The sequence below is a fragment of the Oncorhynchus keta genome, chromosome 18 (genome assembly GCF_023373465.1).
Source record: "Oncorhynchus keta strain PuntledgeMale-10-30-2019 chromosome 18, Oket_V2, whole genome shotgun sequence".
In the NCBI taxonomy this organism is placed as follows: domain Eukaryota; kingdom Metazoa; phylum Chordata; class Actinopteri; order Salmoniformes; family Salmonidae; genus Oncorhynchus; species Oncorhynchus keta.
Window position 1 is genome coordinate 20702061 of NC_068438.1, and position 26765 is coordinate 20728825.

The 26765-nt window shown below is 45.6% G+C and overlaps 1 protein-coding gene across 1 annotated transcript in view; it reads right to left on the bottom strand.

The window, feature by feature from the left end:
- Positions 1-26765, bottom strand: part of LOC118397425 (dynein heavy chain domain-containing protein 1) — a 53360-nt gene that overhangs the window by 19115 nt on the left and 7480 nt on the right. The window contains exons 16-28 of the mRNA XM_052468763.1: positions 23877-24075; positions 18770-18861; positions 18422-18650; positions 12800-12925; positions 12483-12580; positions 9057-12372; positions 8777-8906; positions 8488-8680; positions 7115-7397; positions 5017-6850; positions 2064-2302; positions 1638-1827; positions 1246-1348 (exon numbers count right to left, since the gene is read on the bottom strand). Of these exons, the coding sequence (XP_052324723.1) occupies positions 1246-1348; positions 1638-1827; positions 2064-2302; positions 5017-6850; positions 7115-7397; positions 8488-8680; positions 8777-8906; positions 9057-12372; positions 12483-12580; positions 12800-12925; positions 18422-18650; positions 18770-18861; positions 23877-24075 (7032 nt within the window). The remainder of the gene's footprint in view (positions 1-1245; positions 1349-1637; positions 1828-2063; positions 2303-5016; positions 6851-7114; positions 7398-8487; positions 8681-8776; positions 8907-9056; positions 12373-12482; positions 12581-12799; positions 12926-18421; positions 18651-18769; positions 18862-23876; positions 24076-26765) is intronic.

The window sequence follows — 26765 nt, forward strand, 5'->3', positions numbered from 1 at the left end:
AACATAAAAAAAAAAAATGCTTTGTCATTATGGGGTATTGTGTGTAGATTGCTGAGGATTTAATTTTTAAATCAATTTTAGAATAAGGCTGTTACGTAACAAATTTTGGAAAAAGTTCAAAGTCAGTGGGTCTCCATCACTCTCCTTCTTAGTCAAATAGCCCTTACACAGCCTGGAGGTGTGTTGGGTGATGGTGAAAAACAAATGATAGGATGGCATATCGCTGCAGAATGTTGTGGTAGTCATGCTGGTTAAGTGTGCCTTGAATTCTAAATAAATCTGAGTGTCAACAGAAAAGCACCCCCACACCTCCACCTTCAATGGTTCACAGTGGGAACCACACATGCAGAGACAATCCATTAAAATTTGGACTCATCAGACCAAAGGAAAGATTTCCACCGGTCTAATGTCCATTGCACGTGTTTCTTGGCCAAAGCAAGTCTCTTCTTCTTATCGGTGTCCTTTTGTAGTGGTTTCATGCAGCAATTCGCCCATGAAGGCCTGATTCATGCAGTCTCCTCTGAACAGTTGATGTTGATGTGTCTGTTACTTGAATTCTGTGAAACATTTATTTTGGCTGCAATCTGAGGCTAGTAACTCTAAAGAACTTATCCTCTGCAGCAGAGGTAACTCTAGGTCTTTCTTTCCTGTGTCGGTCCTCATGAGAGCCAGTTTCATCATAGTGCTTGATGGTTTTTGCGACTGCACTTGAAGAAACTTGACCTTCATGTCTTGAAGTAATGATGGACTGTCGTTTCTCTTTGCTTATTTGAGCTGTTCTTGCCATAATATGGACTTGGTCTTTTACCAAATAGGGCTATCTTCTATATACCCCCCTTACCATGTCACAACACAACCGATTGGCTCAAACGCATTCAGGAAAGAAATTCAAAAAATTTACTTTTTAACAAGACACACCTGTTAATTGAAATGCATTTCAGGTGACTACCTCATGAAGCTGGTTGAAAGAATGCCAAGAGTGTGCAAAGCTGTCATCAAGGTAGCTACTTTGAAGAATCACAAATAAAATATATTTGATTTACTTAACACTTTTCTTTGGTTACTACATGATTCCATATGTGTTATTTCATAGTTTTGATGTCTTCACTATTATTGTAAAATGTAGAAAATAGTAAAAATAAAGAAAAACTTTAATGAATAGGTTTGTCCAAACATTTGACTGGTACTGTAACTCAGTGCTCTCCTTAGAGCCAGACATGTACGTTAGTTTTTCCAGTTGGTTACCTTTTGTGTTTCTGCAATCTTCCTCTTCAGTCTGACAACTTCCTGGCTGTTCTGCTCAGCTGTGTCTGTCATGTCTTTCACACGGGCCAAGATTGTTGACACTCTGAGGTAGCAAGATGGATACATGTAAGTTTGACACATTTTAACAGCTCATTTTCTACAACACAAAATAGAACTAAACATTACTGTTACGGGCTTTACATTCTTAGACAAACCAATTTTCCAGGTATTTGTGTCTGATTGTTAACAGATACAAAGGATGTCCCTGGTTGTGTACTGAATGGCACCCTATTCCATATATAGTGCACTAATATGTGAGCTCTGGTCAAAAGTTGTGTAGTATGTAGGGAATAGGGGTGCCATTTGGCACACAAGCCATACGTCCTCCTCACCTGTTAGCCTGGCCCCGGCCCTGTTCACAGAGGTGGCTGCAGAGGTGGAAGAAGTGAGCGATCAGCTCCAAAAATGTCTGGGGGCTGAAAGGCTGGAGGTCCGGGTGGAGGATGGAGGCATATTTACAGGCAGACTGGTGGATCCCTGCCATGGCCTCAGAAATACTGCCCACTAAGACATCTCTGTCCACTACGGAAGGTACATAACAGCAACATTAGATAAATGTATAAATTCTTTATTAATTTGTGTTAACAGAGACATGATGTAAATGTTATGTTGGAAATACATCATGGATCATTCTCAAATGGCATCCTATTCCCACCTTTGGGCTCTGGTCAAAAATAGTGCACTATGAACCTTGATCAAAAGTAGTGCACTATATAGGGAATAGGATGACATTTTGGACAAACTCAAGATAAACCAACCTTTGCTTTCTGTGTCGGGTATCTGCAGGCTCTCTCTGAGGTGACAAAAGGCTGCCTCAACAAGGGACTGGGTGGACCAAGGCTGGTATACCTCCACACAGCAGCAGAGGCTGAGAGCCTTGGTCATGTGCGCCACTGCCAGGGTTACTGAGGCGTTCTCAGGAGGCATCTCACTGGTGTCTGGGGAGAAGGGCAGCAGCAGGAACACATGCACATTCCTCTGGGTCTGTCTGAAATACCTGCATCAAAAATCACAATGGTCTTTCAAATAATGACATTTAAGAAAGGGAATCTCATATTACACACATGAAAAAATGTCACATTTTAGTAGACATGCGCATCTTTCCTTACAAGCACGATTCGATACGCATCTAGATACATGGGCTCCGATACAATACTTTTAGTTTGAAACGATTCAGTGTGATTCGATTTGATTAGTGGTACAAATCGGTGCGATTCTGTTCGATATTATTTAATATTACTAACAAGTGTTGCATGAACATTCATTTTCCATTCTAAATTAATATTTGATACTGATGGAGCTCAGGGGCAGGATTCACAAAACATTACATACGAAAAAACTTAAGGTTTTGTGAATCCGGCCCCAGGAGTTGAGCTGGATCTGTCTGAGCTGACTCCTCTGCGCTAAAGCGCCCTGTGTGTGTGTGTGTGTTTGTTTAACTATACTTGTGGGGACCACAAATACACCCCCAATTTTTTATTTTTATAAAAAGGTTCAGTTTAGGGAAAATTGAATTTTGAATGGGAATCAATTGTGTCCCCACAAGATTAGTATAGTATTAGTAAAAAAGTTATATTAAAAAAACAAAAAAACATTAGTGAACTGGCGACTCACAATGTTTTAATCTTTTTTTCTTACTGATGCATGCTTCATCTGGATCGGTTTGGGCTACTCATTAAAGGGCTTTTCTTTGTTTGTACTATTGTCTACATTATAGAATAATAGTGAAGACATCAAAACTATGAAATACCACATATGGAATCATGTGGTAGGCAAAAAAAGTGTGAAACAAAATATTTTATATTCAAAGATAGCTTTGCACACGCTTGGTATTCTCTCAACCAGCTTCATGAGGTAGTCACCTGGAATGCATTTCAATTAACAGGTGTGCCTCGTTGAAAGTTCCTTTGTGAAATTTCTTTCCTTCTTAATACGTTAGAGCTGTGTTGTGGGGGTATACAGACCAAGTCCATATCATGGCAAGAACAGCTCAAATAAGCAAAGACAAATGACAGTCCATCACTACTTTAAGACATGAAGGTCAGTCAATTCGGGAAAATTTCTTCAAGTGCAGTCGCAAAAACCATCAAGCACTATGATGAAACTGGCTCTCATGGGGACCACCACAGGAATGGAAGACCCAGAGTTACCATTGCTGCAGAGAATAAGTTCATTAGAGTTACCAGCCTCAGAAATTGCAGCCAAAATAAATGCTTCACAGAGTTCAAGTGACAGACATCTCAACATCAACTGTTCAGAGGAGACTGTGTGAATCAGGCCTTCAGAATTTCTGCAAAGAACCCACTACTAAAGGACACCAATAAGAAGAGACTTGCTTGTGCCAAGAAACATGAACAATGGACATTAGACCGGTAGAAATGTGTCCTTTGGTCTGGAGTTTTTGGTTCCAAACGCTGTGTATTTTTGAGACGTGATGTTGGTGAATGGATTTATGCATGTGTATTTCTCACCGTAAAGCATAGAGGAGGAGGTGTTATGGTGTGGCGGTGCTTTGCTGGTGACACCGATTTATTTAGAATTCAAGACACACTTAACCAGCATGGCTACCACAACATTCTGCTACAAAACGCCATCCCATCTCGTTTGGGCTTACACGGAACCCAAACCACCAAGCGTGTGCCATCGTGCATAAATGTATTTTGTCCCCCTACAACAAACACGATCACGACACGCAGGTTAAAATATCAAAACAAACTCTGAAGTAATGACATTAATTTGGGGACAGGTCGAAAAGTATTAAACATGTATGGCAATTTAGCTAGTTAGCTTGCTAACTAATTTGTCCTATTTAGCTAGCTTGCTGTTGCTAGCTAATTTGTCCTGGGATATAAACATTGAGTTGTTATTTTACCTGAAATGCACAAGGTCCTCTACTCTGACAATTAATCCACACATAAAACAGCCAACCAAATCATTTCTAGTCATCTCTCCTCCTTCCAGGCTTTTTTATCTTTGAACTTATATGGTGATCGCATCTAAACTTTCATAGTATTACCACGACGACCGGCAAAACAGTCTTTCAATCACCCACGTGGGTATAACCAATGAGGAGATGGCATGTGGGTACCTGCTTCTATAAACCAATGAGAAGATGGGAGAGGCAGGACTTTCAGCGCAATCTACGTCAGAAATAGAAAGGAGTTCTATTTTAGCCCTTGGCATCGCAACATGGATGTCTAATTTTATTTTGAGACGCTCGCGCATGCAACGTGTCCGGTCTGGTCAGCAAGTGAGTCTAACTATCATTTGTTTTCCAACAGGACAATGGCCCAACACACCTCCAGGCTGTGTAAGGGCTTTTGACCAAGAAGGAGAGTGATGGAGTGCTGCATCAGATGACCTGGCCTCCACAATCCCCCGACCTCAACCCAATTGATATGTTTTGGGATGAGTCGGACCGCAGAGTGAATGAAAAGCAGCCAACAAGTGCTTAGCATATGTGGGAACTCCTTCAAGACTGTTGGAAAAGCATTCCAGGTGAAGCTGGTTGAGAGAATGCCAAGAGTGTGCAAAGCTGTCATCAAGGCAAAGGGTGGCTAATTGAAGAATCTCAAATATAAAATACATTTAGATTTGTTTAACACTGTTTTGGTTACTACATGATTCCATATGTGCTATTTCATAGTTGTGATGGCTTCACTATTAGTAGTGTATACAGAAGGTAATTTGTAGAAACACCTATTTTCTTACTTCTCAAGGGCCTGGTCATCTCGTAGGCGATTGCGTGAGTTCTTGATGAGAGCGTTGATTCTCAGCACCAGATTCTTCAGCTCCTCGTCAGAGTAGAGCCCTGGGAAGGTCCCGTCAGCCATCACCACTATCAGTTCATCTCTGGCAGCTTGACTGGTCTCCTCGTGGACAAGTATCACCACATTGCCACCGTGCACGCCTGCCTGGCCACCTGCCTCCCGCAGCATCTCACGCAACTGACTCTCATTCCCAGGATGCACCTCTATCAACTGATAGCCAGTGAGATAGGCAGCTAAACGCACTGTGGTCTTTCGGCCTGTGCCTCTCACAGCCCCAAACAGAGCCCCATGCCCGCCAGGTATGAGCAGAGCCCTGAGGACGTGCACCAGCTGACATACCCTCTGCCTGTGCACAATGTAACTAGAGGTGCTCCTGTAGTTATCGTCAAACTCCTCTTCTTCCTCCTCCTCTTTGCTTTTGACTGTGAAAGCCAGCTGCTGAACTAGTAACCCCAGGTCTCTTTCCAGGTAGGCAGAGTTGCGTTTGAAATTGTGCTGCTGAGACATGGAAGGGAGCGGCTCCAATAGCTCTACACTAAAGACAACATGTTGAATAGTAGTCTCCATGTCCTGCAGGAGTTGTAAAGGCACAAGGGCCCTGGCTGGGCTGGGCTCAGTCTGTGGGGTCTGTTCACACAGCTTATGGCTCCTCTTCCAGTCTGACTGATTGACTGGTTTAGGTCCTTTTGGAGGAGAGGGATCCAGTGCTTGATGTGAGCTTGATATGAGCTGTGTCGGTTGAAAAAGAGAGACATCTTTCTTGAGGGGTTTCTTCACATGCTTTTTCTTGTCATTTTCTTGTTTTTGGGGGTAGATCTCACCAAATAAATCATCCTCACTACTGCCCCATGAGCTGGAGTCTGAGCTGCTCACCCTGTCAGAAAACTCTGCTTGCTCCTCCTGTTCTGTGTGTGTTTCAGCCTTAATAGGCAATGGGGACTTGGCAGGCTGATTTGGAGTGGATGGTCGCTGATGGCTTGACTTCTGGTAGTCTGTTGGTGTAGGAGGGGGTATATGTGTGCTAGGCTTAGTTGATGCAGCACATGGGGTGTCCTCTGCTCTTGCAGTCTGGGGTTTAACTGTCATCCTGCTGCTGTAGTGTCTCTCTGACACCTTGGCCATCAGTGACACCAGCGCTTGGCCCTCATCCTCTGAGCACAGCCGGTCTCCAAATGTGCGCAGACACTCATGCATCCACAGACGAGCTATGTTGAGCATGTTGGCTGCAGGGCCCAGTGTGGCTGGAGCAAAGCAAGGAAGGGCAGAGGAAGAGTGAAGAACCCTGAGGCTAATCTTCTTCTGGAGTGATTGTCTGTTAGAGTTGCGCGGGGCCCATAAGCATATGCCATGAAACACCTTCTGCAGGTCATGCATGGAGAAGAGGAAGTGTGGCCTGTGGACGTTGGGTTGGAACTGCTCACACACGGCATAATACAGGTCTAAGGTTGCAGTGATGATACATCGTGCCATATCCATGTACCTGGGCATGCATGGGAACTCTTTGAGCCAGTTCTGTAGCTGTGGAGAGTGGATGGAGAATAAAACATCTACAGACAAGCTGGGCAGCACCAAGATGGAGAAGTGACGGGAGAGGCGGGAGGAGATCCGATTGCAATCTGACTGGTTGCCCACTCCTGATGTGCGGCAGGTACACAAGTAGCTGATAGCTCCGGAACTAAACAGCTTGAAATGATAACCATCTGAAGTTAGAACGCCGCCCCGAGAAATGCACTGCCGCAGTGTCTCCAGAGCCATGGACGTCTTTCCAAAAGCATCTACAGTAAAGAGAAGAGCAGAGTTTGGGTTACCATTAGATTTATCTTTGATAATGAAAAATATCCACAGAAACAAATCTTCAAAAATCCCCCCAAAAAATGGGCCCCGGGTAAAAAGTAGCAAAGGTAGAGCACGGTATAGGGCGTAGGATTCCATTTGGGATGCAAACTAGATTTATTTTTAAATTCAATTCGTTTAGAAAAATATTCACAAAATAAAATAAAAAAACCTCATTCACAAACGCAGGGTTCCTACTAACTCACCACAAGGAGCTTCATGGAGGTCATCCACAAACAGGAGCAGTCCAGGCTGTTTGATCATAGTACCCATGGTTCCTAACCGGGTCTTCTGGCAGCCCATGCTCTCCAGCACATTGCGCAGGTCAGTGGATCTCAGGCGTGGGCTGGCAGGCAGGCGGATGTGTGCCCTGTCCTGACTTAATAGAGAATGACACAGCATGGTCTTCCCTGAGCCTGCCTCTCCCACCAGCATCGCTGGCTGTTTGGCCTCCAACATCAGGTCCAGCAGGTAGGCATATTTCTCATACTGAGTGAATAAGGACAGCATGGATGTATGTGAAAATAGACAGTGTGATATGAATACAATCAGGGAATGGAACCGGTTAAGGGAATAGAACCAACAACTGGAAAATAATGACATTTTTCGAGGAACAGAATCAAAACCGGAAACGAAAGTGATCTATACTGTTCTGGAACAGAATCGTTATTTTAAAAGCATGGGAACCGGTTATTTACGTTATTTTATGTTCCAGGGATTTTTTTTCCATTCACACAAAAAAACACAACAAAGTGCAAAGCCTTCACTCTTATTCCAGTGTCTGCCTGCCTGCCAGATTAAAATTTTAGCCACTGTGTGTGCGTGTAGGCTATCTGCCCCTCCCCTTCCGAAATGTAGTCTACTAGCCTACTACTGACATTACAAGCTTGATACAGAAATTAGGATGAGAGATTTTTAATTAGAGAAGAATGGATTAACCTTTTCAATGCTATTAAAGGACACTATAGTTATCAGGTTTCACATTGGATTTATTAACTACAAAAAGGTAAGATGTGTTATTATTTATATTCTGGTGGTGCTCTGCACACACAAGCTTGTTAGCAAGCTAGCTAGTTTTGGTCCAACGTTAAACCAACTCTCTGACGTTCAAAGACATTAAAAGTTCCTTCATAGAAGCTGGTCCTCCTCCGTAGGCATAATTCTGTGGGCCTAATTCAGATTATGCATGTCATAGCAACGAGATGCCCAGAGCATTCAAAGCAAGCAGCTTCCTCCACCCTCTCTCGCTTTCTCCTCACCGGCAAAATTTAAATTGCATCTTGCGCCCTATACTTGTCTAATGAATGCATGCAAATAGCGACAGCTTTTGCCCACGCCATTGCAAGCTGTTCTATCCGATGTGATTGGTGAAGTTATTTAATGTTGAGTTAAATGTAAAAAAAAAAAAAAATCTGTGGTTTAAGGTTTAAAAAGGAACAGAAAGAAAGTGGAACATAATGAGAAAAAAATGCTTCTGTTCAGAACGAAACAATTACAAAATAATTTTGGTTCCAACCTCTAGATACAATCAAATCAGTAAAACCACACATTTTGACAGTTGGAAGATTGGGGGGCTAACCTGGGGGACAGTTGTGTAGACTATCTGTGGGCTCTTGCTCCTGGAACAGTTGATGGGGTTGCTAGTGTCTCCCATCATCCCCTCACTCAGGTTAAAAAATTGTTCAAAGACCGTCCCCTCAGAGGGAACCTCCACTCTGTACCGGCTCTCAAATAGCGCCTCACGAGCTAGCAGGTCAAACTGGGGCCAGTGTCTGAAATATAGAAATCATATTTTGTATTATCAAATCCTGTACAGTTGTGAGATTATAAGACTTGACTGAAAATAAAACAGAATAACAGTGTCTGACCTGGGATGCAGGTGTCCGCCAAAGCCCCAAATATAAGCCACTAGAAAGAGGTTCCTGGCTTGAATCTCTTGCTGAGTTGAAGGGATCAGGGCATCTGTGCATGTCGGGTGAGCTCCAACTGGGTTCATTTCTTACAGCATTAGGAGAGAGGCAACTAGCTGTTAATATGTGACAAAATTAAACTAAGAAATCATAATATGAACATGCAATGTACAGTTTATAGTTATTGGTACTCTGATAATTTATATTCATGAACATAGTATGCTGCTATTTACAACACCTCTTTTGTCTGTCATCCTTGGTGTAGCTTTTAACCCCCGTCCTTTCCCAAACTGCTCCAGGAGGGCATGCAGAATCCTAATGAATGAATTCACTTCTTGCAGTCCATAAGTGATGCCTTTACTAAATTTACTGGATCCATCTCCCTCGCTGTGCATGACAGGTGTGAGGGCCTTGTGCCTAATGAAAGTGAGTGTGCTGGAGAAAAGGTCCTCAGCCAAACGGTTCCACATCTTCAGGGTCCCCTGATCCAGACTGTGCTCTCTGTAGAGAGCATCCATTTCGACCTTCCACACAGCCTTCCACAGGTCCTTCCCAGACAGATACACCAGGTTGCAGCGGGTCACTGCAGAAGGGGCTGCATCTCCCAGGTCTGTGACCTCTGCCAATAGTTTCAGCTCCTTGTGGGATGGCCGAACCTTCTCTCCTGAGGAGAGGCACAGGAAGGGATCCTCAGGATTGCAGAGGGTGCTGAAGGAGTCCAACCAACCAGGCTGCCCCAATGGCTCTCCATCCATCACCAGCCACTTCCCCTTCCTCGTCTGACCCCCCGTCTTCTTCTTTTTAGAGGTGGTGGTGGCTGACAAGTCATGCTGCTCTGAGCCTCTCAGTACTTTTGTGAAAGCACCATCCCACCAGGATCCCTGCTGTTCATAGCAGCCCCCAAAGAGCTCCTCGTGGGACAAAGCATTGGGGAATAAGACCACGGTGTCAACAGAGCTCCAGTTTGAAGTAGAGGACTGGTAATCAGTTTCCATACCATCTCCTTCACAGGTGAGATCCTCATCAAATTCGGCCTCCTCTGCCCTAGCTGCCAGTCTACGCAGTGCTCCGGCCAGGGCACGGTAGCAGGTTGTCTTTCCACTCCCAGCAGGGCCAACCAGAAGAACTGCTCTGGAGAGCTTCATAGCCTGATAGAGGGTGAGTGCATTGCGCAGCACTTTGGTATCAGCATGGAACCCCGTTTGTTGCAGCTCCTCTGTAACTGCTGTCTTCAGGATGTTCTGTTCCCCTTCCTCCTCAATGTACTGTTGGAGAATAGGGTGGGAACGCGCCACTGGAAAGATCTCTTCAAATATGGTGCGGAACTGTGAGGCTTTCTTCTGCTCAAACATAGCCGATAGTAGGATTGACAAAACACTGTTGACAACAGCCTGCTCCTCCAACACAGCTTGCATGAGGGCAGCAGACTGGTTGGCACTCTTGTAGTGGGTAGACTGGGGACATTTGTCTCCTCCATCTGTCTCAGGGGGGTTGAGGATCCCATCCAGAGGAAGCCTAGGAGCGTCAGGTTCCTCCCTCAACACTTTCTCTATATGCACATCCAGCCGGCTGTTGCTGCGGAGATGTGTCCCAGAGGCAGCAATGACGTTTCTGAGAAGAACCATCCAGGATGTCTGCTCACCACTGACAGAATCAGGGAGACAGAGGGAGTCTTTGGCCAGGCTAAAAAGGGAGATCAGCCGTCGACTTATAGACACAGCATCTGAGAAGCCCAGGGAGACTAGCATGACCTCTGTGATGATCCTGTAGTCAGGGTGGGCCAACGAAATTGGCCTGGTCGCCACTCGCAGATTCTCTGGGACCTCTGTTGTGTATCCTCGTGATGAAATGATTACACAGCCATAGCTCAGTTTGGCAAATATGTTTTCCCCAGAAAAAGACATCTGGCACTCAAGCTCATTAGACTTCCTGCACTCTTTCCAAATGTCGCCATGGCTGTCTCTTGGTGAAACTGTACCATCTCCGTTTGGGTTGGAGAAAGTGGATAAAGGCTTGGTATGGGTCTCAAATCCTTTCTGCTGAGTATTTCTCTGCAGGATGGACAGGGATTGGTGAATGTCTGAAAGATGCTGCCCTAGTTGGGAAAGCACTCCCTGGGTCATCAGGTCTACACAGTCCAGGACCAGCCAGGCCCCGGTCTGAAGGGCACCAAACAGCATCTGCTGGACGACAGAGGGACTCGTATTGACACAACACTGTAAGGAGATGACCTGACGTCCCAGTGCTCTTCCTAACTGTACCACAGTCTTCCTCTTTCCAGACATGCAAGGTCCACTTACAAAGCCACACCTGTAGCTGGTCAGAGCCAAGAGGATACCCAGTATTGCTCGATCTGTGGAGGGGGTGTTTACTAATATCCAGTGCTCTGGGCCAAGGTATTCGTAACCATAGGGCAGGTGGGTGCCCAAGATTTCAACATAGCACAAATCATGGTGTCCCTCTTGTGTTGTTGACTCATTCGGAGTGTCTGTAATCAGATGGTACTTCATCAAACTCTGCCACTCAAAAGACGACTCGAGGTCACACTTTACCTCCATGAGCCTAGATAACTGTTGCGAGTGGTTCATGGTGAGTAACACCAGAGCATGCAGCACTGTCACCATGCGCTGGGTGGTCATTGATTTGTCAATATCACCCGTGATGCCGTCTTGTATGGCTTGGCACAAGCTCTGGAGTTTGGAAGCATTTTGTGCCTTGATGCGGGACCACTTGACCGGAGCTGAGGCCTTGTAAGCAGTCCGAACTTCACTGCACCATAAAGCCTCTTCAGCCACTAACAGGCATTGCAGTGGGTAGTCAGAGAGTATACTCCACATAGAAGGCAAATCGTTCACTCCTTTTGCTTCTTTACCCTCTTCCTTTCTGAGGGAGGTTGATGGGCTGGTGTAGCGAAACGGGTCATGTGACAGGGAGTCCCCAACTTTCTTCTCCCATTCCGGGTCCGGTTCCAACAGCTCGAACTGTTGTCGTGCCACAGCACACTGCTTCATGAGCTGCTTCATGGCCTGTTGAAGCTGCAGCTCCAGGAGACATAGCCACACCAGGGGGTTGAGGTTTGGCTCCAGGGGGCAGAGGAAGGGCACGTGCTCCCTGACACTACCATACACCCCTCGTACACACATCTGGGTGTCAGAGAGATCTAAGCCACTGCTCAGATCTGTCACATCAGAGGGCATGTCAGTTTTGCTGTCCACCTCCAGCCAGCGCACCCCTCGGAAACACTTACGCACCAGAGGGAGCAGAGCGGAGGGCGTGGGGTGCAGAGAGAGGAGTTTGATCACCTCCCCATCGCTCAGGAAGCAGAGGCGAGGGAACTCCCTGCGTGGAGAGCCCAGGAGGTACAGCAGCTGGTTAGAGATACCCTCCATGGTGGACAGACCCTCTATGAGGAGAACACGGAGGCTGTGTCCATGGAAGCAGCAAGTCAACTCTGTTGTCTTCCTGAGCCGCACTATGTTCAGCACGTGGGGGTCCCTTAGTGTAGTTTGGATAATCTCCTTGAAAGTCTTATCCACAGGAAGGAACCTGTTCAACTGTGGTCAAAGACCAAGACAACATTATCATTTAGTTATCCTGCATCACCCTCCAAAACAATCTATAATTGTGGCAGTTGTGGCAGAGGCACAAGAGACCCTGAACTCACCAGTTCTGCCTTCTGAACACTGACCGTTGTCTCGTAGAACATTTTGCTAAGGAAGACCCACTTCTGCTGGTACCTTTCAAAGAAATCAAGCAGTTCCTCTACATATTGCAAGTAGAGGAAAATATGGAAGTAAATCACAGTTGATAAAAAGTAGTATAAAGACGTCACAATAGGAGGACATTGTTAAACAGTATGGTCTTGAAAACCGTCATATTTATGTAAAGAAAGATCTATCGTCCCAAGCTTTTTGATTACTAGGGGTCTGGTCAAAAGTAGTGCACTTTGACATTTTGGGGGTGTAGCCTAGTTTACATTACCCAGTTCTTGCAACAGCTGCACCCAGTGTTCCACCTCCAGCCTGAACTCAGCAACGTGGGGAGAGAGCAGCATGTTGGACAGAGTCATTACACTGTCCTGTGTCTGAGCCAGGAGTGTCTCCAGACCTACAGTAAGAAATCAATACGTGTTTACATGTTGCTGTGCGTTTTGTTGCAAACCTTACTTTGCTAACTGACAACTTTACGTTTTTTTCCTTTTTAATTACCGTTTTTTCCCTCATTCAACTTTTTCACTCCGGACGCTTTATCTGGACATGGTTCGTCAGGACCTCCAACAGCCGAAGCTAAGTAGTAACATTAACATGATGCCTTCTAATTGCAGTCGCTGTACTCATAATATACAGGAGAACGATCGCCTTACGGTGAGGATAGCTGTGCTGCAGGCCCAGCTTCAGACGCAATCGTTAGGCAAGAGTAACTTCAGTGTAGGAAAGGATGAAACAGCGTCTGTGCCACCAGTAAGTACAGATAGTAACGTTAGTATAAATCCCCTCGCACGGTCCCCGCAGCCGGACAACTTTCTCATGGCTTCTGGAGGGAAATGCTGTAGGAATGCTCAACCGGTGTCGCTCATTCAGCCGACAGAAACTTTCAACCGGTTTTCCCCATTAAGCAGCGAGTCGGAGTCTGAGGCCGAGCCTTCTCTTGTCTCTACTCCTCCCGTTACGGGGTCTTCTCTTGTCTCTACTCCTCCCTTTACGGGGTCTTCTCGTCTCTACTCCTCCTGTTACGGGGTCTGAGACGCCTAAGCTTCCCACCATTAGCTCTGACAAATTGAAAACTCTAGTCATTGGCGACTCCATTACCCGCAGTATTAGACTTAAAAAGAATCATCCAGCGATCATACACTGTTTACCAGGGGGCAGGGCTACCGACGTTAAGGCTAATCTGAAGATGGTGCTGGCTAAAGCTAAAACTGGCGAGTGTAGAGAGTATAGAGATATTGTTATCCACGTCGGCACCAACGATGTTAGGATGAAACAGTCAGAGGTCACTAAGCGCAACATAGCTTCAGCGTGTTAATCAGCTAGAAAGATGTATCGGCATTGAATAATTGTCTCTGGCCCCCCTCCCAGTTAGGGGGAGTGATGAGCTCTACAGCAGAGTCTCACAACTCAATCCCTAGTTGAAAACTGTTTTCTACCCCTCCCAAAAGATAGAATTTGTAATTGGCCCTCTTTCTGGGACTCACCCACAAACAGGACGAAGCCTGGCCTGCTGAGGAGTGAATGACTCCATCATAGCTGGAGGGGTGCTCTCATCTTATCTACCAACATAGACAGGGCTCTAACTCCTCTAGCTCCACAATGAAATAGGGTGCAGGCCAGGCAGCAGGCTGTTAGCCAGCCTGCCAGCTTAGTGGAGTCTGCCACTAGCACAGTCAGTGTAGTCAGCTCAGCTATCACCATTGAGACCGTGTCTGTGCCTCGACCTAGTTTGGGCAAAACTAAACGTGGCGGTGTTCGCCTTAGCAATCTCACTAGGACAAAGACCTATTTCATTCCTGCCATTATTGAAAGAGATCGTGATACCTCACATCTCAAAATAGGGCTACTTAATGTTACTTCAAAGGCAGTTATAGTCAATGAACTAATCACTGATCATAATCTTGATGTGATTGGCCTGACTGAAACATGGCTTAAGCCTGATGAATTTACTGTGTTAAATGAGGCCTCACCTCCTGGTTACACTAGTGACCATATCCCCCGTGCATCCCGCAAAGGCGTTGCTAACCTGTGAGGCTAACATTTACGATAGCAAATTTCAATTTACAAAAAAAGAAGACATTTTCGTCTTTTGAGCTTCTAGTCATGAAATCTACGCAGCCTACTCAATCACTTTTTATAGCTACTGTTTACAGGCCTCATGGGACATATACAGCGTTCCTCACTGAGTTCGCTGCATTCCTATCGGACCTTGTAGTCATAGCAGATAGCATTCTAATTTTGGGTGATTTTACTATTCACATGGAAAAGTCCACAGACCCACTCCAAAAGGCTTTTGGAGCCATCATCGACTCAGTGGGTTTTGTCCAACATGTCTCTGGACCTACTCATTGTCACAGTCATACTCTGGACCTAGTTTTGTCCCATGGAATAAATGTTGTGGATCTTAATGTTTTTCCTCATAATCCTGGACTATCGGGCCACGATTTTATTACATTTGCAATCGCAACAAATAATCTGCTCAGGAGGAGCATCAAAAGGCGTGCTATAAATTCTCAGACAACACAAAGATTCCTTGATGCCCTTCCAGACTCCCTCTGCATAACAAGGACGTCAGAGGACAAAAATCTGTTAATCACCTAACTGAGGAAGTCAATTTAACCTTGCGCAATACCCTAGATGCAGTTGCACCCCTAAAAACAAAAATTATTTGTCATGAGAAACTAGCTCCATGGTATACAGAAAATACCCGAGCTCTGAAGCAAGCTTCCAGACAATTGGAACAGAAATGGCGCCACACCAAACTGGACATCTTCCGACTAGCTTGGAAAGACCGTACAGTGCAGTATCGAAGAGCCCTCACTGCTGCTCGATCATCCTATTTTTCCAACTTAATTGAGGAAAATAAGAACAATCCTAAATGTATTTTTGATACTGTCGCAAAGCTAACTAAAAAGCAGCATTCCCAAGTGAGGATGGTTTTCACTTCAGCAGTAATAGATTCATGAACTTCTTTTAGGAACAGATCATGATCATTAAAAAGCAAATTACAGACTCCTCTTTAAATCTGCGTATTCCTTCAAAGCTCAGTTGTCCTGAGTCTGCACAACTCTGCCAGGACCTAGGATCAAGGGAGACACTCAAGTGTTAGTACTACATCTCTTGACACAATGATGAAAATAATCATGGCCTCTAAACCTTCAAGCTTCATACTGGACCCTATACCAACTAAACTACTGAAAGAGCTGCTTCCTGTGCTTGGCCCTCCTATGTTGAACATAATAAACGGCTCCACCGGATGTGTACCAAACTCACTAAAAGTGGCAGTAATAAAACCTCTCTTGAAAAAGCCAAACCTTGACCCAGAAAATATAAAAAGCTATTGGCCAATATCGAATCTTCCATTTCTCTCAAAATGTTTTGAAAAAGCTGTTGCGCAGCAACTCACTGCCTTCCTGAAGACAAACAATGTATACGAAATGCTTCAGTCTGGTTTTAGACCCCATCATAGCACTGAGACTGCACTTGTGAAGGTGGTAAATGACCTTTTATGGCGTCAGACCAAGGCTCTGCATCTGTCCTCGTGCTCCTAGACCTTAGTGCTGATTTTGATACCATCGATCACCACATTCTTTTGGAGAGATTGGAAACCCAAATTGGTCTACACGGACAAGTTCTGGCCTAGTTTAGATCTTATCTGTCGGAAAGATATCGGTTTGTCCTCTGACAAATCAACTGTAAATTTCAGTGTTCCTCAAGGTTGCATTTTAGGACCACTATTGTTTTCACTATATATTTTACCTCTTGGGGATGTCATTCGAAAACATAATGTTAACTTTCACTGCTATGCGGATGACACACAGCTGTTTATTTCAATGAAACATGGTGAAGCCCAAAATTGCCCTCGCTAGAAGCCTGTGTTTCAGACATAAGGAAGTGGATGGCTGCAAACTTTCTACTTTTAAACTCGGACAAAACAGAGATGCTTGTTTTAGGTCCCAAGAAACAAAGAGGCTTATTGTTCTTCTGTTGAATCTGACAATTAATCTTAATGGTTGTACAGTCATCTCAAATAAAACTGTGAAGGACCTTGGCGTTACTGTGGATCCTGATGTCTCTTTTGATGAATATATCAAGACTGTTTTAAGGACAGCTTTTTTCCATCTACGTAACATTGCAAAATCAGAAACTTTGTCCAAAAATGCTGCATAAAAATGTATCCATGCTTTTGTTACTTCGAGGTTAGACTACTGCAATGCTTTACTTTCCGGCTACCCGGATAAAGCACTAAATAAACTTCAGTTAGTGCTAAATACGGATGCTAGAATCCTGACTAGAACCAAAAAATGTGATCATATTACTCCAGTGCTAACCTCCCTACACTGACTTCCTGTTAAGGCAAAGGGCTGATTAAGGTTTTACTGCTAACCTACAAAGCATTACATGGGCTTGCTCCTACCTATCTTTCTGATTTAGTCCTGCCGTACATACCTACACGTAACGTACGCTATGGTCACAAGATGCAAGCCTCCTAATTGTCCCTAGAATTTCTAAGCAAACAGCTGGAGGCAAGGCTTTCTCCGATAGAGCTCCATTTTTATGAAATGCTCTGCCTACCCATGTGAGAGACGCTGACTTGGTCTCAACCTTTAAGTCTTTACTGAAGACTCATCTCTTTAGTAGGTCCTATGATTGAGTGTAGTCTGGCCCAGCAGTGTGAAGGTGAACAGAAAGGCTCTCCTCTCTCTACTTGGATTCTCTGCCTCTAACCCTATTACAGGGGCTGAGTCACTGGCTTACTGGTGCTCTTTCATGCCGTCCCTAGGAGGGGTGCATCACTTGAGTGGGTTGAGTCACTAATGTGATCTTCCTGACTGGGTTGGCGCCCCCCCTTGGGTTCGGCTGTGGCGGAGATCTTTGTGGGCTATACTCGGCCTTGTCTCAGGATGGTAAGTTGGTGGTTGAAGATATCTCTCTAGTGGTGTGGGGGCTGTGCTTTGGCAAAGTGGGTGGGGTTATATCCTTCCTGTTTGGCCCTGTCCGGGGGTATCATCGGATGGGGCCACAGTGTCTCCTGACCCCTCCTGTCTCAGCCTCCAGTATTTATGTTGCAGTAGTGTGTGTCAGGGGCTAGGGTCAGTTTGTTATATCTGGAGTACTTCTCCTGTCTTATCTGGTGTCCTGTGTGAATTTAAGTATGCTCTCTCTATCTTTCTCTCTCTTGGAGGACCTGAGCTCTAGGACCATGCCTCAGGACTACCTGGCATGATGACTCCTTGCTGTCCCCAGCCCACCTGGCCGTGCTGCTCCAGTTTCAACTGTTCTGCCTGCGGCTATAGAACCCTGACCTGTTCACCGGATGTGCTACCTGTCCCAGACCTGCTGTTTTCAACTCTCTAGAGACAGCAGGAGCGGTAGAGATACTCTTAATGATTGGCTATGAAAAGCCAACTGACATTTACTCCTGAGGTGTTGACTTGCTGTACGCTCGACAACTACTGTGATTATTATTATTTGACCATGCTGGTCATTAATGAACATTTGAACATCTTGGCCATGTTCTGTTCCCACCCTGCACAGCCAGAAGAGGACTGGCCACCCCTCATAGCCTGGTTCCTCCCTAGGATTCTTCCTAGGTTTTGGCCTTTCAAGGGATTTTTTCCTAGCCACCGTGCTTCTACACCTGCATTGCTTGCTGTTTGGGGTTTTAGGCTGGGTTTCTGTACAGCACTTTGAGATATCAGCTGATGTAAGAAGGGCTATATAAATACATTTGATTTGAATACAACTTTACTTACTACTTTTAACAGCAACAATGACAATATCTGAACCAAAGGTGATTTAAATTAGAAAATGTAACATAAAAAGGTGGTCTGAGAAATGTTACTTATTATTAACACAAAAAAAACACTCCTTTCTCCCCTTTCAATCTCACCAATGATGGTGAAGGTGCCACTGTCACGAGAGTGCTGTTTGGGTGTTTGGTAGTTTGAGACCAGGCCATTCGTGGGCTTCTTTCTCCGTGTGGCACCAAGCTGTGGTTTATCTTCCTGCCAAACAGTAACAATGAACTTGGCCAGTCGGAACAGTGCCCCCTCCCAGCGTCTCTGAAGCTTCCTGAAGGCCTGCTCCATGTCCGCCTCTGCCTTAGCCTCCTGGCAAATCTGACAAAGTCCCACAGAGAGAGTTAAGTTACCCTGAGTAAGACTGCATCCCAAATGGCACCATATTCTCTATATAATGCCCTTCTTTTGAATGTGCTAAATGGATTTTCTGTTTTCACCTTGCTGATTTTATTCTGGTGCTCTCTCAGCTTCTTGGACAACAGGTCAGCTACAGTGAGGTTCCACTCTGGTGCATAAAGTAACCCCATACCTAGAAGAGGAGACAGAAGTATGGTATGTAAATCATTTTGTAAAGATGATTGCTTTTCATCATGATTTAGGGCTTTAGGCTCTGGTCAAAAGTAATGCGCTACACTGAATGTACACTAGAAGGTGTTCCACAGGGATGCTGACCCATGTTGACTCAGTGAGGCTTTTCAAATTCAGGAACTCTGCTGAGCTTCCAACTTACTCTTGAAAGTTACTCTTGAAAGTACAATTTCGACATTGGGTAGTTTATCAGTAGTTTTCCTCTTGTCATGTCAGTCATTTCAGACCTTAGAGCTATTTATAACTTGCCAGCAATGTCCAGTTGATCAACTAGGCCATGTCTGGTAATGTTTAGCTAGATTGTTTTGTCCATTGATTTTGTTGTAATGTTTGAGTCACTCAAAATCACAACTGCAGGAAATTAGCTTTAAAACCTGCGGAGGTCCCATGGGTCCCGAGGTGGGGATTTGTTACTACTCTCCGGCGCCGACAGAGATGGCCGCCTCGCTTCGCGTTCCTAGGAAACTATGCAGTTTTTAGTTTTTTACGTGTTATTTCTTACATTAGTACCCCAGGTCATCTTAGGTTTCATTACATACAGTTGAGAAGAACTACTGAATATAAGATCAGCGTCATCTCACCACCAGTACGACCAAGAATATGTTTTTCGCGACGCGGATCCTGTGTTCTGCCTTACAAACAGGACAATGGAATGGATCGCATGCAGCGACCCAAAAAAACGACTCCGAAAAAGAGGGAAACGAGGCGGTCTTCTGGTTAGACTCCGGAGACAGGCACACCGTGCACCACTCCCTAGCATTCTTCTTGCCAATGTCCAGTCTCTAGACAACAAGGTTGATGAAATCCGAGCAAGGGTAGCATTCCAGAGGGACATCAGAGACTGTAACGTTCTTTGCTTCACGGAAACATGGCTCACTGGAGAGACGCTATCCGAAGCGGCGCAGCCAACGGGTTTCTCCATGCATCGCGCCGACAGAAACAAACACCTTTCTGGTAAGAAGAGGGGCCGGGGCGTATGCCTTATGGCTAACGAGACATGGTGTGATGAAAGAAACATACAGGAACTAAAATCCTTCTGTTCACCTGATTTAGAATTCCTCACAATCAAATGTAGACCGCATTATCTACCAAGAGAATTCTCTTCGATTATAATCACAGCCGTATATATCCCCCCCCCCAAGCAGACACATCGATGGCTCTGAACGAACTTTATTTAACTCTTTGCAAACTGGAAACCATTTATCCGGAGGCTGCATTCATTGTAGCTAGGGATTTTAACAAGGGTAATCTGAAAACAAGACTCCCTAAATGTTATCAGTATATCGATTGCGCAACCAGGGGTGGAAAAACCTTGGATCATTGTTACTCTAACTTCCGCGACGCATATAAGGCCCTGCCCCGCCCCCCTTTCGGAAAAGCTGACCACGACTCCATTTTGCTGATCCCTGCCTACAGACAGAAACTAAAACTAGAGGCTCCCACGCTGAGGTCTGTCCAACGCTGGTCCGACCAAGCTGACTCCACACTCCAAGACTGCTTCCATCACGTGGACTGGGATATGTTTCGTATTGCGTCAGATAACAACATTGACGAATACGCTGATTCGGTGTGCGAGTTCATTAGAACGTGCGTTGAAGATGTCGTTCCGATAGCAACGATTAAAACATTCCCTAACCAGAAACCGTGGATTGATGGTAGCATTCGCGTGAAACTGAAAGCGCGAACCACTGCTTTTAATCAGGGCAAGGTGTCTGGTAACATGACCGAATACAGTGCAGCTATTCCCTCCGCAAGGCTATCAAACAAGCTAAGCGTCAGTACAGAGACAAAGTAGAATCTCAATTCAACGGCTCAGACACAAGAGGCATGTGGCACGGTCTACAGTCAATCACGGACTACAGGAAGAAATCCAGCCCAGTCACGGACCAGGATGTCTTGCTCCCAGGCAGACTAAATAACTTTTTTGCCCGCTTTGAGGACAATACAGTGCCACTGACACGGCCTGCAACAAAAACATGCGGTCTCTCCTTCACTGCAGCCGAGGTGAGTAAGACATTTGAACGTGTTAACCCTCGCAAGGCTGCAGGCCCAGACGGCATCCCCAACCGAGCCCTCAGAGCATGCGGAGACCAGCTGGCCGGTGTGTTTACGGACATATTCAATCAATCCCTATACCAGTCTGCTGTTCCCACATGCTTCAAGAGGGCCACCATTGTTCCTGTTCCCAAGAAAGCTAAGGTAACTGAGCTAAACGACTACCGCCCCGTAGCACTCACTTCCGTCATCATGAAGTGCTTTGAGAGACTAGTCAAGGACCATATCACCTCCACCCTACCTGACACCCTAGACCCACTCCAATTTGCTTACCGTCCAAATAGGTCCACAGACGATGCAATCTCAACCACACTGCACACTGCCCTAACCCATCTGGACAAGAGGAATACCTATGTGAGAATGCTGTTCATCGACTACAGCTCGGCATTCAACACCATAGTACCCTCCAAGCTCGTCATCAAGCTCGAGACCCTGGGTCTCGACCCCGCCCTGTGCAACTGGGTACTGGACTTCCTGACGGGCCGCCCCCAGGTGGTGAGGGTAGGTAACAACATCTCCTCCCCTCTGATCCTCAACACTGGGGCCCCACAAGGGTGCGTTCTGAGCCCTCTCCTGTACTCCCTGTTCACCCACGACTGCGTGGCCACGCACGCCTCCAACTCAATCATCAAGTTTGCGGACGACACAACAGTGGTAGGCTTGATTACCAACAACGACGAGACGGCCTACAGGGAGGAGGTGAAGGCCCTCGGAGTGTGGTGTCAGGAAAATAACCTCACACTCAACGTCAACAAAACTAAGGAGATGATTGTGGACTTCAGGAAACAGCAGAGGGAACACCCCCCTATCCACATCGATGGAACAGTAGTGGAGAGGGTAGCAAGTTAAGTTCCTCGGCATACACATCACAGACAAACTGAATTGGTCCACTCACACAGACAGCATCGTGAAGAAGGCGCAGCAGGGCCTCTTCAACCTCAGGAGGCTGAAGAAATTCGGCTTGTCACCAAAAGCACTCACAAACTTACAAACTTCTACAGATGCACAATCGAGAGCATCCTGGCGGGCTGTATCACCGCCTGGTACGGCAACTGCTCCGCCCTCAACCGTAAGGCTCTCCAGAGGGTAGTGAGGTCTGCACAACGCATCACCGGGGGCAAACTACCTGCCCTCCAGGACACCTACACCACCCGATGTTACAGGAAGGCCATAAAGATCATCAAGGACATCAACCACCCGAGCCACTGCCTGTTCACCCCGCTATCATCCAGAAGGCGAGGTCAGTACAGGTGCATCAAAGCTGGGACCGAGAAGCTGTTTTTCAGTCTCTATCTCAAGGCCATCAGACTGTTAAACAGCCACCACTAACATTGAGTGGCCGCTGCCAACACACTGACACTGACTCAACTCCAGCCACTTTAATAATGGGAATTGATGGGAATGTAAATATATCACTAGCCACTTTAACCTCTTGCTCCTACCTGACACGCAGGCGTCCCATCTAGACATCTGGAAATGCAAATGCGCTACGCTAAATGCTAATAGTACTAGTTAAAACTCAAACGTTCATTAAAATACACATGCAGGGTATTGAATTAAAGCTACACTCGTTGTGAATCCAGGCAACAAGTCAGATTTTTAAAATGCTTTTCGGCAAAAGCATGAGAAGCTATTATCTGATAGCATGTAACACCCCAAAAGACCCGCAGGGGACGTAAACAAAATAATTAGCATAGTCGGCGCTACACAAACCGCACAAATAAAATATAAAACATTCATTACCTTTGACCATCTTCTTTGTTGGCACTCCTAGATGTCCCATAATCACTATTGGGTCTTTTTTTCGATTAAATCGGTCCATATATAGCCTAGATATCGATCTATGAAGACTGTGTGATAAACGAAAAAAAATAGTGTCTTATAACGTAACGTCATTTTTTTTAATAAAAAAAGTTGACGATAAACTTTCACAAAACACTTTGAAATACTTTTGTAATGCAACTTTAGGTATTAGTAAACATGAATAAGCGATCAAATTGATCACGAGGCGATGTATATTCTATAGGGGTACGTCTGGAAATAATGTCCGGGTAAATCTCAACCAAAATATCCGGTCTGAGACCTGAAGAAATCGGCTGTCTCTTCTTCGTTTGACCAAGAAACAAAGCCTAGGCAAATGACAAGACTGTTGACATCGTGTGGAAGCTGTAGGAATTGCAATCTCGGCTCCAGGTAATTTGCTTTCCCATAGACAATTCATGCAAGTGGCGCATTGATATATTTTCCAATTTTCAGTGATCAGATTTTCCTGCGCTTTTCGATGAAACGCACGTTCTGTTATAGTCACAGCCGTGATTTTACCAGTTTAATAAAAGTCTGAGTCTTTTCTATCCACACATACTAATCATATGCATATACTATATTCCTGGCATGAGCAGCAGGGCGCTGAAATGTTGCGCGATTTTTAACAGAATGTTAGAAAAAGTAGGGGGTAGGAGTAACAGGTTAAACAATGCTACCTTATATAATGTTACTTACCCTACATTATTAATCTCATATGCATACGTATATACTGTACTCTATATCATCGACTGCATCCTTATGTAATACATGTATCACTAGCCACTTTAACTATGCCACTTTGTTTACATACTCATCTTATATGTATATACTGTACTCGATACCATCTACTGTATCTTGCCTATGCTGCTCTGTACCATCACTCATTCATATATCCTTATGTACATATTCTTTATCCCCTTACTGTGTATAAAACAGTAGTTTAGGAATTGTTAGTTAGATTACTTGTTGGTTATTACTGCATTGTCGGAACTAGAAGCACAAGCATTTCGCTACACTCGCATTAACATCTGCTAACCATGTGTATGTGACAAATAAAATTAGATTAGATTTGATTTACTGCAGGAGCACTGGTCTAACCTTTGAAGATGTTCCTCCAGTGTTTGTGTTTGAGTGTGGGGCTGCTGAGTTTGGCCAGCACAGGGAGCTGCTGGTTGAAACGCTCAAGGATCCCCAGGGTCTCCTGCAGCACAGCATCTCGGGAAGGGATGGTCCTGGCCAGGGATACCGCCTGCTGCAGCCACTCATCCACCTTCTCCTGGGCTCTCGACACAACAAACTGACACCAAACATTTATATTTGTACATTTTTGTCATTTAGCAGATGCTCTTATTCAGATCTAATTAGTCAGTGCTTTCAGCTAAGTTTAGTAGGAAAAAACTAACACATATCACAATTCTTGCAAGGAGACTCACATTAATATTAACATCAAATTAACAGTAGGTGAAAATATTAGTCTTTCCCATATCAGATTCAAATGAAATGTTATTGGTCACACATGTGTTTAGCAGATGTTATTGTGGGTGTAGAGAAATGCTTGTGTTTCTAGCTCCAACAGTGCAGTAATATCTAACAATTTCACAACAATACAAGCAAAACTAAAGTGAAGGAATGGAATTAACGCAGGCAGGCAGGCAGGCAGGCAGGCAGGCAGGCAGGCAGGCAGGCAGGCAGGCAGGCAAATGAAACATACATTTATTTTTTTAAATACCCAAATTACATGACCAGCCATGTTGCCAGGGAGATGCTATTGAGTGACACTGGCCCTACAGAAGCCCTGCCAAGGCATCTGTGTGGTATGGATATAGAGGAAGTTAAATGAATGAGGAAGCTAGGTAGGTAGGATTACACGTTGTGACCTGGACTGTTGTTGTGACCTGGACTGTTGCAGTACCCTTGTGGACTGTAAGGTGGTTGGTGCATTTCCCCCCTCTTCCCCAGTGTAAGAAAACCCTAATAAACTTCCCCTTTGCATTCGATTTGTGCTACTGGTGCCTGTTTTGTTGTTGAACTTGGTGACATGGAAAATCCACACCCTTGATCTTGCTACATATGGTGGAGAATGCAGGCACCCCAAACCAAGTTCAATAACTAAACAAACACAGAGCACAATGGAAGCATTGGTGAGACAAAATGGTGGAGGAAAACATAGCACAGCAGGCTATGCAGTGGGAGCTGCTAGAAGAACGGCGTCAGCAGAACGCTCTCATGCGAGCTGAACTCAGCCAGCTGACAGCTGCCCAAGCCAGTATAGCGGCAGGTGCAACAGTCTCTCGTCCCAAACCCAGTAGGTTTCTTCTGAAGCTGACAAATACCTACAGGAGGTGCAGGCCACAGTCCTCCAGGAAATTGAGGCCTAGGAGGCACTGAGAGGGGAGGTGTCCCTACATCAGCAGAGATCTGTAGAGCAGAAGGTTGCTATGAGGGAGGATCTAGCCGAGAAGCAGGAGACCCTTTTAAAGAGCTGAAGGAGCAGCTTGTCCAGCAGCAGGAGGACAGCTCCCTACAGAAGGTCTTGCAGGAGGCCCAGGCTGCAGCCCGCCAGGAGGAGGTGGTAGATGCGATGAGAGGGGGGGGTGACCTTCAATCTGCAGAGAGCTGCAGCGCTACGGCAGAGCCTGGAGGCTGCTCTGAGGGAGCAGGAGGAGAAGAGCAGAGAGAAGGCCACTCTGAAGATGGAGGCCCTCCAAGCAGCAAAAGATCTGCAGCTCGGCCCTCTGACAGAAGGCCAATGCCTTACAGGAGCAACTAGCCAAGAGGGAGCAGGAGATCTCCCTTCAGAAGGAGGCGTGGCAGGAAGTACAATACCCAGATTACATGACCAGCCATGTTGCCATGGAGATACTATTGAGTGACACTAACCCTACCAAGACATCGGTGTGGTATGGATATAGAGGAAGTTGAATGTCCAGAAGATGATATAAAAAGCCTAGTTACCATCACGCCTTGAGGGACTTGACATGATATTGACTGACTCTGACATAAAAAAATCTCTGGGTGACTGTGTGTTGAGGAGGAAGTAGAATGTCCAGATGGAGACGGCCATGTTGCTTTTGCCAACACCCAGGAAAGTCTAGAAAATGTGACATTGTGTGACAGACTTTCAAGAACCTGACCAACTGTCTGTTACAGAGATCCAGGATTGTGATAACATACATGAACTCAAGTCCTTGGGTGGTTGTTGTCCTTGATGATCTTTTTGGCCTTCCTGTGACATCGGGTGCTGTAGGTGTCCTGTAGGGCATGTAGTTTGCCCCCGGTGATACGTTGGACAGACCGTACCACCCTCTGGAGAGCCTTGCGGTTGCGAGCAGTACAGTTGCCATTACCAGGCGGTGATACAGTCGGACAGGATGCTCTTAATTGTGCATCTGTAAAAGTTTGAGGGTTCAGTTGCCAAGCTAAATTTCTTCAGCCTCCTGAGGTTGAAGAGGCGCTGTTGCGCCTTCTTCGCCACACAGTGTGGGGGATCATTTCAGTTTGTCAGTGATGTGTACGCCGAGGAACTTGAAGCTTCACACTTTCTCCACTGCGGTCCTGTCGATGTGGATAGGGAGGTGCTCCCTCTGCTGTTTCCTGAAGTCCACGATCATCTCCTTAGTTTTGTTGACTTTGAGTGGAAGGTTATTTTCCTGGCACCACACTCCCAGGGCCCTCACCTCCTCCCTGTAGGCTGTCTCGTCATTGTTGGTAATCAAGCCTACTACTGTTTGGTCATCTGCAAACTTGATGATTGAGTTGGAGGTGTGCTTGGCCACGCAGTCATGGGTGAACAGGGAGTGCAGGAGGGGGCTGAGCAGGCACCCTTGTGGGGCCCCAGTGTTGAGGATCAGTGAAGGGGAAGTGTTGTTTCCTACCTTCACCACCTGGGGGGGGCAGCCCGTCGAAGTCCAGGACCCAGTCTCAAGCTTAATGATGATCTTGGAGGGTACTATGGTGTTGAATGCTGAATAGTCAATGAACATCATT